Here is a 10215-nt window from a genome sequence, read left to right on the forward strand (position 1 = left end):
AATGATTTTTCTTCAGAGGCCTAAAAATACCAAAAGTGGCCAAAAAGTAAGATGAAATTCAGATATTGTGAGAGGTTTATAACAGTATAGCACTACTTTACATTAAATTATATCAATATCCATTGTCACTGTATATTTCTCAATCATATGTAATCTATTCAATGCAATACAATAGATGACTGAGAGATGAACAAATAAATGTTACATTTAATAATAATATTTTATATATATATATTGTCTGGATGATAAAGTAAACCTAAGTTGATTCAGTCTGGTGAAATATTACCAACAATATAAAACCAATTCTCATATTTGCTTCTTAAAAGTCAGATTTCACATTAAAATGAACCATAAGCAGAGTCAGGACGTTTGTACACTTATACTAAAAGTCCTTTTTCTTGCTAAAACAGTTTCAACGATCAATCAGAGGACAGAAAGCATGAAGTAGATTGTGCGAAGCAAGCTTAAAATATGATTCAGTAGAGATGAAAAAGATTTAAAACAGTGCAACATTCATATTTAAAGGCTGATGTGTTTTATTCTTGAAATCTGTTTGAAAACAATGTTTCATTTTGATATAATGCCAATCACAGACCCTACACCGATCATATTTCATCTCTGTGTGCGAGCGTATGCTGTTGACCCAGTACACTCACAATGCACAGAGTCCAAACAAGAATCACTGCATTATTCAGAATGCATGGATATAAAAACAATAATAATACTAATAATAAAAATAATAAAACTCAATATGCAGTGCATAAACATTGTTAAAGGATTCTCATGTAGTAAAGAAGCAACTCTTTGGTCAAAGGTTACAAAGGAATGTAATTAGTGTATATAAAAACTGACTTGACATTAAATAATTATTCTTTTTTTATGGCATGTTTATTGTTGATTAGTCAAGATCTCCCATCATTATTCAAGGCATTGAACACAACATAAATAGGTTTGATGGTGCACACGACCGCAAACAGCTTGAAGAACCAGCTCTGCATTTATTTCAATGTGAAATAAAGACTTAAATACTCAACACTGTCTGTACAGCAGGTATGGAGAACATGAAATATAATCCAAACAGGTTCAATCAGTGTATTCATCCAGTGGAGTTGTGTGCCGTCGGGGTCAGAGGTCACTCTCATCGTTTGAGGATGTTCAGCGCTGCTTCTCGAATGCACTGCGCTGCGGTCTGGATCTCCTCCTGCGTCTGCTCAACGGTCACCACCACTCTGATGCTGCGGACACACACCAGCAAAAACAGCAGGTTCACAGCAAAGCATGAGGAGCTTTCACTGATGCATCAGCTGTCAGATAATCACCTGGGCGGAGGAAGAAACCGCTCTTCTTTGTCCAGGTATCGAGCCAAAGTGAGCGCGATCTGTCTGTCCAAACTCTACAGAAAGGAGAAAACACAAGAGATTTGAATTTCACTCAGCATTGTGCTTCTGATGGACACACATACTGTGCAGACATGGCCAGATTATTTTATTTTTACAATCAGATTTTGAGTAAATGTTGTGTAGCGATTTCATTTCATGCATATTGGCAGCAATCTCAGTCTGTCTGTCCAGACATATACTGTTTAAAAGCTTGGGGTGGATGAGATTGTTTAATGTTTTTGAGGAACCGTATAACCAGAACTGAAACCCAGTTGTGTATGATCTGCTGGTTTAGCGTACGTAGTCGACGATCGCTCGGAGCAGCTTCAGGTCTTCTGTTCTGGATCCCGAGCTGTTCTCCAGCTGCAGGTGAAGAGCAGGAGCTAAAGGCTCTCCGACCAGCTTCAGCCCCGGGGTCCTGTGAAACACACTCAAATCATCACTAATGCACACACAGCACACTACCAGAAGCTCAGTGAAGCTCAGATGAAGGTTTCTTTTCTCTCCTGGAATAAAGGAAGTAAACCGCACTTGCCCTTGAAGAGCTTTGTGGACGTGTTTGCACTTGTCCTGCAGAAGCCTGAAAATGCCTGTGAGAGAAAATGGAAAAATACTACGATTAATGTGACGTTTTGCCCAAAGCAGGCTCTACACAAGAGAGTGAATGCATGTGGTTTAATTAAACTAAACGTCAGGTGCTGTATCATCACCGATCTGAATAATAACACACACAGTATATTTTAATGGAGCAGAAAACTATATGACCCTCTTCAGTACCGAGGTCTGACCCAGGACCACAAAAAAAAGTCAATTTTTCACAATTTTGATTTAACATTCATGTGAAAGTTGAATAAATAATATTTCCATTAACGTATGTTTTGTTAGGATCAGACAATATTCGTCTGAGATGCATACATTTGAGAATCTGGAATCTGAGGGAGCAAAAAAGTCTAAATACTGAGAAAATCATCTTTAAAGTTGTTCAAATGAATTCTTAGCAATGCATGTTACTGATCAAAAATTAAGTTTTGATATATATATATATATATATATATATATATATATATGGAAGAAAATTTACTAAATATCTCCATGGAGCATGATCTTTACTTAATATCCTAATGATTTTTGGCACAAAAGAAAAATCAATAATCTTTACCCATACATTATGTAACATTATGAAAGTATGTACACTCAGACTGCACACTTGAGATTCACACTTTGTGATTTGTTTGCACAGAGTATGTTTTCAGCCTAAAACCACACAACAGAGATCAATCAATCAGAGATCACACACACACACACACACACACGCACTAATGTCAATGTTGTTACCTGGGTCTTCCTCCATGATGTTGAGGGCTTCGATAGCAGCAGAGGCCAGCATGGGTGGAAGAGACGCGGAGAAACAGTAACCCTGACCCGACAGACGCTGAGAACATAAAACACATTCACCTCTGAGTGTAATAATAATTACTGGAGACACAAAACCTTTAGTCTTTAGAAGACGAGCAAAGAAGGATCCATCTGGATTTGGGATTTTCACAAAGGCTATACAACATGATGATGTATTTAAACAAATCCTGGTGAGCCACAGTGACTTGGACATGAAACGATCGGAGACAGTGGTACCTGGTTGGACAAACTAATCAAGATATTAAGATGAAATTATGTGTTATGAAGTCAGGATTGGGAGATTTAAACTTGTAATTGTGAGAAAAAAAGTTATAATTTATGTTTATATCTCGCAATTCTGAAAACAAAACAAAAAGTCAAAAATTTAGATTAAAAAGAATTTCATTTTACAAAAAAAAAAAAAACTGTGGTGGAGATGGGCTTCCACAAAAAACACATCATATATTTTATGATATAAAAATTTTAATCATGCTTATCACTTTCCGTGTTGAGTGGAACGACAGCATTATGATCAGTCCATTTGAAAAAATTATTAAATACTGGATCTTTGTAACTATTTCAAATGCAAACTTATTTATGCATCTTTGCAAAAGAAAAAAACCTTCAGTAAAATGGTCAAATGTTCACCAAAATTGGACTCTCCTTGATCTTCACACCCAGCTGCAGGTTATCACAGTAAGTTATTGATTTTTGAGTCTTGAGGGTCATTTTTCAAAACTATGAGGCAATGAGAATCTGCAAACGCTGCACATGCTGCTCAGATTATTGATGCTCAACATGCGTTTAAACAGAGCGTGAGATTCACTTCCTTCACATCATTAAAGCCAAGAATGAATCTGATACGATCCGTGTGATTCACAAGAGAGGTTATGTGAAAGTCAAACAGGCAAGGACAAGAATAAAAACTTGGCTTGTGGCATGAAGCATCACACAGCAGCTCAAGTCAAGCGAAGTCTTCTCAGACGATTCCCAGCCCTTAGATAGTCAAGAAACTGTGCTACTCAAACCACCAGGAAAAGCAAGAGCCTCAGCTCAGATGGGTTTTGTCATTTTTGTAGTCATACCTGGTGATCAATAACGAACGATCGTCCACAGCAGAAGCCTCCGATGGACGCCAGCGCATTCTCCATGTTGGCACTGATGAGGTCAATATCATCGATCTGAGATTAAAACAGACGCGTCATCTTTGCTGAACCGTTGTTTACTGCAGAGTTCCTGAAACTAGAGACGTTTCTATTCTAGCCATTACGTACGTTGACCCCGAAATGCTCCGTGACTCCTCTCCCGTGCTCCCCAAGCACTCCGAAAGACATGCTCTCCTCCAGGAAGATCCGGACTTTATATCTGTACTTCAGCCTCACCTGGAAAACAAGACGCAGCTAATAAAACATCAGTGCATGTGGAAAATGCCACCAGAGCAATGCATCAACAGTGCTGTTTAAATGTAAACCTCTGACTGCTTTTAATGTGTTCTTGGTGGATGAAATGGATGTCTGTGTAAGTCTCTATTCTCCAAAAGATCATATCCTTTAAAAAAAGTTTTGACATCTGTCTCACACTTTGAGGCATCAATCTTCTCTGTAGCACAACAGCACCGAGTTTAATAATTAGGGTTAGCGGTTCATACAAATCCCCATAAAACTGTGTATAAAAGCATAAATTAAATCTGTTGATCATATGAAGACTTGGATTAAAGCGCTTGATTCATATGCATTTATTTTTCATCTCTTTGTGAAAGTTTCAAAGCAGTCAAACTTGTTTCAAAGTAAATCCAACACTATTTTCGTTTCTGTATGGCATTAGTAATGCTTTCATTAGCGAACACTACAAAGTCAGATTGTATTCGGGGAAATAAAGGAGTCTTACGAGGTCAGGTAGTGGACAAACATCTGCGGTGTTGATGTAGAGTCCCTCAACTACGATGAAGCGTCTGATTACTCTGGCCTTGCGTGGATTCTGCACAAACACACACCAATAACAACAACGAATGAAGTGAAACATCAAACAAACAGCTGCTGCACTCAAGCCAATAATAATTCATAAAACATACGGTCACAGTTCAGTTTACGGACCAATTCTCACTATTAACTAGGACTTTTTCGCTCTATAAACTCCTACTTTGCTGCTTATTAACAGTTAGTAAGGTATAGCTGGATAGTTTAGGTATGAGGTGGATCTTAAGGGATCTGCAATATGCTCATGCAGAATAAGTGCTAATAAACAGCCAATATGCTAGTTATATGCATGCTAGTAAGCAACTAGTTAATAGTGAGAGCTGTCCTTAAAATAAAGTGCTTCCAAATGTATCTACTCCAGGGTTAGGACTAGCATTTGTTGTTTGTATAAGAGTATATACATGATTTACTGTTATTAGTTTGCAAATGTAAACTCAAGTGTGTATTGTTAGATGATGCAGTCAGTAAATCAGCTGTGCATGAGATGAGATGCAGTGTGCGCTCACCTTCTGATCCTCGATCTCCTGCTCCTTCAGGAGGCGCTCCAGATCCTCCATATCGTTGTGTTTGAAGTGTTTGACGAAGCTGCGTGAGGCCTGCAGGCCTTTCTGAATGGAGAAACACGCCGCCTCGTCGCTGAGAAAACAAGAGAGACCGATCAGGAGGCTTGCTCCTCTCTGTGAAAGAAAGCCTGTTGGGCTTCAGCAGGATCTTACACGAAGATGATGTCTCCTCTCTTGGAGTAGGCTGGGATGGCGCTGGCGATGGTGGCGAAGCCGTACGAGTAGATGATGGCCTCCTCTGTCCCCATGAACCTGGCCAGGCGCTCCTCTAGCTCCAGATGCACATCTGTGAAACACTGCACTGCTGTAAACTGACGAGCAACACGAGACAGACAGACACCAGAGATGATGAGTCTACCCACCGAAGGTCCCATAGAAGCCTCTCGGTCCACACGTCCCCACGCCGTACTTCTTCAGAGACGACAGCGCCTTCAGCTGGAAACAATGAAGCGTGCGGTTAGGCTCCGGGGATTAATGCTTGGATTAATGTCCTCAAAGATTTGAATCAGAAACAGAAGTCCAGAATTTATTCACATTTAACAAGCCTCTTCAAGTTACCATGCAATCAAAATAGTCCACATTTACTTTCTACTTTGTTTTTATAATGTCACATTACAACAGTCAAATAGGGAAAGTACTCTGAAAATCATTCATGTTGACTTCAAGGCATCTGGTATCTCTGATATACAGCAGTGCAGTTTATATTTATGCATCTGGCAAACACTTTTATCCAAAGCGATGCATACTCTGCATCCAAAGACATACATTTGATCAGTTTATACAGTTCCTTGAAATTGAACCCACGACCTCGGCGTTGCTTGTGCCATGCTTACTGGCAAAAACTAAAAAGTTAAGCTGGTTTGGACGCAGAAATCAAGGAAAGGTGATTGATTACAGAATAATAAAAAAAATAAAGAGAGACAATTTTGAGAAGCCTGAGTAAAATGTCAATAATTTGAACCTTATGGTGCTGAACAAAACAAATAAATTCTAATCGTGTCTGTGTGCCATTAAATTAGCTGAACACTTTGAAACAAATACAGATTTATTTATTTACCCACCATTGAACAGGTTTAACTTTTTTTTGTTTGGAAAGAAAGAAATTGCTTTAAGCAATGATGCATTCAATTGATCAAAAGTGACAGCACAAACATTCAAAAAATTCAGCTTTGATCGCAGAAATAAATTACAACTTATTCACATAGAAATCGGTTGTTTTAATTTGTAATAATATTTCACAATATTGCAGCTTTAATCAAATTAATGCAGCCTTGGTGCATATAAAAAAATAATAATAATTAAATAAAAAAAACTCTGAATAAAGGTTGCTTCTAAATCAAATCCAGCATGTGAGAGTGTGAAAGTGAAGAATGGAAAAGCACTTAGACTCGCGTCTGCGCTCATGATGCTACGAACCTTCACACGCTCGCTGTCCAGCAGACCCAGGAAGTTAAATGAGGCAAAGTTAATGCACTCTTTCCCATTGACAATGATCTTGTGGCTTGGAGGGCTGTAGAAGAAAAACACGGCCTTCAGTCATCATCATTATTATTATTCCCCACGCACAGACAGAGCTGGGGATCGGAGTTCATTCAGAGACGTCTCCAGCTGCTGACAGTACAGAGACGTACCCCGTGACCACATCATAGTTTCGGGAAGGGTGGTCTTTAGACACGGGGGGAACCAGCGGCTCGGGCTGCCACTCCTCAATCAGCTCCTCCTTCTCCTGAGACACACGGGAACACAGCACATGAAGGAAGAAGCGCTTCTGCTCTTAACATTAGTTTACTACTGACAATCAATTCATCTTTGTTAGTGTGAACATGCAACAATTACCAACTCAAAACTTGTTTCTTCTTATATTATTTAAACGATCATATCTCATATTAACTGATGATGAACGGTTATAAACACTGTAACAGATGTATTGATCCTTGTTAGTCCGTTTTAGTTAATGCTTTAACTTATAATAATAACTAATTGGTCCTTAATTTAATAAGTTATGCATTTAAGCAGATGCTTTTATCCAAAGCAACTTAAATAAATAAATTTGCTGTTTTAGTTTAGTTAACTGCAAATAAGTTAATAATATCAATTAATAGTTTCGAATAAAAAAACTACAGTATAGTGTGTATATATATATATATATATATATATATATATGTATATATATATTAATTGAAACTGAAAATATTCCAGAGATCATGACAGTTTGTTGCTTTCCATCGATATAAAATATGTAGAATATGCCATATTCAATATTCTTCAGTAAATGTGAATAATACCATTCAAATGTTTGGGGTCAGTAAGACTTTAAAAAGTACTTTTATTTAGGAAGAGTGATTTCCACTGATTAAACGTGACAGCAAAGACAATTATAATGTTATAAAAGATCTTCTTTTTTAATTTAATACTGTTCTGTTGAACTGTTTATTCATCAAAGTATCATTTAACAAAAGAAGCACTACAGCTTTCATAAAAATATGACTAATCATAAATGTTTCTTGAGCAGTAAATCATCATATCAGAGTGATTTCTGAAGATCATGTGACACTGAAGACTGGAGGAATGATGCTGGAAATACAGCTGAACATCACAGAAATACATTACAGTTTAACATTGATCCAAACAGCTATTTTAAACTGTAAAAATATTTCACAATATTACTGTTTTCTGCTGTTTGTTTGAAAACATTAAAACCTGATATTGACCCCAAACCTTTGAAAGGTAGTGTACAAGGTTACTTGAATGCCGAACAGCCACCGAAATATAGAAAACATCCTTCAAATAACATTGTAAAATAAACTAATTATGAATGAGTGACAAAGGACCTCTCTCACCTTTTCTGTGAGGTCTGATCTCTCCTGAAGTTTATATGTTTTGGAAAACAGCAGTCTGATGATCCATAAAATGAGTATCCCTTCTAAAATCAAATGATATGCTGGAGCCTAAACAACAAAAAGAGAAAATAAAAAATATGAGCATCTGATGCACATTCAATATGGTGATTGTAGATGAGCAACATCTCTACAATGATATTAAAATGACATTTAGCAGAAACATTTATGATTCATAATTCACTTTATTAGAGGTTTATCAGATGTCTGTAGACCATAAATAAAAAGCAATGCCTTCTACAATAGATGAAACTCTTCTTATATGACATCCTGAAGAAGATTGTGTGCTGCTTTGGCAAGATCCGACTTATTACATATCACTATATGTTAGTGAAGTTGGCTATTTATTAATGTCTTAACTTATCAGTCTCTTTTAATGTTGTTAGAGCAGTTAGATGGTTTCATAGAAGTTGTGCTCTGCAGTGATTATAAAACACTTGAGAGAAGAGTTTAGTGTGGCATTCTGCTTTATTTCTCATATAAATATTTACTCTCTCACAAAACACTGGTCACAGTTTAAACAACCACTTTAAAAAACAAACAAACAAAAAAAGAACATAAACGGAGCTCATTTTCATTGATTTAACGTTACACCAGAATGCTGTTAAACCTGTTCTCACTACAGTAACCTGCAAACAGACACAAGACTGGCTCTTACAATTATAAACTCTTATTATCGTCACGATTTTACAATAGCGGTAATAATAAATAAAAAAAAAATGATAAAAATAATAATAATAAATGTGTGTATGTAGGCGAGTGCTTCTCAGCTGCACTTCCTGTAGTTACATGACCACTCTACTGGAGATTGTGTTAAACAGAACCAAAGACAATCATATGGGCCGGTGCTGTTCAAACGAGCAAGCGTCACAAAGTCTGTCAAAACTTCCAAACATTTAAAAACAATAAGAGAAAGTTGTAGTTACCTCGTAAAAGGCTTGCACCATCTCTACCAACACCCACTGTTGCCCCGCCGCCATTTTGAGTCACGTGACTGTGCGTGTGTTTCGTATATGACGCGGAAGAGCAGCCAAAAGCCGTTTTTGTCTGTGTTTATATGAATATAAATGTGTTTCATAAATAATGAAATCTTACTGAGTAATACTGTACCCTATAACACTGTAAATATCAACAGTGCAGACAAAAACATTGAAACAAGTCTGTAGTCACCGCATTTCTAGCCTAGCTTCAGATGTGTTTGTCCTTAATTTAATTTCACGAAATAAAGAAGACTTTCTAGTCACCATATTACGTGTGAGTCTGACATCTAGTTGGCTGTTTATTATCTGGACGTACACTAACGTCCAGGAGAGAGACATTTGTGTCAAAAGCTGAGCTAAATGGATACAGCTCAACAAGTCTTTGTTACCTTTCATATTAAATACATTACCATTCATACGTTTGGTGTTTGTATTATTATTTTAATTATTACTTTTATTCAGCAATTGGAAGTATTCATCAGAGACACCTGACTAAATGCATCACTGCTTCCATGAAAATATGAAGAAGCACAACTGTTTTCAACGTTGATGATAATCAGAAATGTTTCTTGAGCAGCAATCATCACATCAGGATATTTCTGAAGATCACGTGACACTGAAGACTAGAGGAATGATGCTGAAAATACAGATTTGATCACAGGAATAAGTTATATTTAAGCATAAACATTACAATAGAAAATAAAAAGAAAAAACAGAAGAATATATTTCACTATATTACTCTATAAACTTTTAAAATGTTTCATAAATGTGTGTGAAAACTATCAGCTGTCATTCAAGATTTTCTGACAGTGAATTAACTCTTAATACTGTCAAATTCTTCTTCTTCTCTTTTTCCCATCACTTTTGTCCACATTAAATGCATACATTTTCTCTTACACCCGATTACATTTCTCTAATATTTTGTAAAAATGAGTACAAATTTATTCACGTAATAATGCATGTAAAAAATATTTATTTCGACAGAACACATTGTGTAATTACTCTTGCTGACACAATGCTAAAAG

At 36.7% G+C, this 10215-nt stretch overlaps 1 protein-coding gene across 1 annotated transcript; it reads right to left on the bottom strand.

Moving 5' to 3' along the window:
* Nucleotides 1-512: 512 nt before the first annotated feature.
* On the bottom strand, nucleotides 513-9279 carry LOC113054001 (serine palmitoyltransferase 1-like). The gene is made up of 15 exons (XM_026219203.1): nucleotides 9137-9279; nucleotides 8154-8261; nucleotides 6945-7039; nucleotides 6730-6823; nucleotides 5676-5748; nucleotides 5467-5599; nucleotides 5257-5386; nucleotides 4662-4751; nucleotides 4049-4156; nucleotides 3860-3955; nucleotides 2715-2811; nucleotides 1915-1969; nucleotides 1680-1797; nucleotides 1320-1393; nucleotides 513-1235 (listed from the first exon to the last, which is right to left on the bottom strand). The coding sequence occupies exons 1-15, from the start codon at nucleotides 9188-9190 to the stop codon at nucleotides 1139-1141; spliced, it is 1422 nt and encodes a 473-aa protein (XP_026074988.1). The 5' UTR covers nucleotides 9191-9279; the 3' UTR covers nucleotides 513-1138.
* Nucleotides 9280-10215: the final 936 nt, after the last annotated feature.

The sequence above is a fragment of the Carassius auratus genome, chromosome 35 (genome assembly GCF_003368295.1).
Source record: "Carassius auratus strain Wakin chromosome 35, ASM336829v1, whole genome shotgun sequence".
Taxonomy (NCBI): domain Eukaryota; kingdom Metazoa; phylum Chordata; class Actinopteri; order Cypriniformes; family Cyprinidae; genus Carassius; species Carassius auratus.

Bases quoted from the DNA above. Each gene is read 5' to 3' on its own strand.
- LOC113054001 (XM_026219203.1), bottom strand. From the start codon at position 9,190: ATGGCGGCGGGGCAACAGTGGGTGTTGGTAGAGATGGTGCAAGCCTTT. The intron at 7,040-8,153 runs GTGAGAGAGGTC...CGTGTGTCTCAG, and splicing joins GATCAGACCTCACAGAAAAG to GAGAAGGAGGAGCTGATTGA. The intron at 6,824-6,944 runs GTACGTCTCTGT...TTTCTTCTACAG, and splicing joins AACTATGATGTGGTCACGGG to CCCTCCAAGCCACAAGATCA.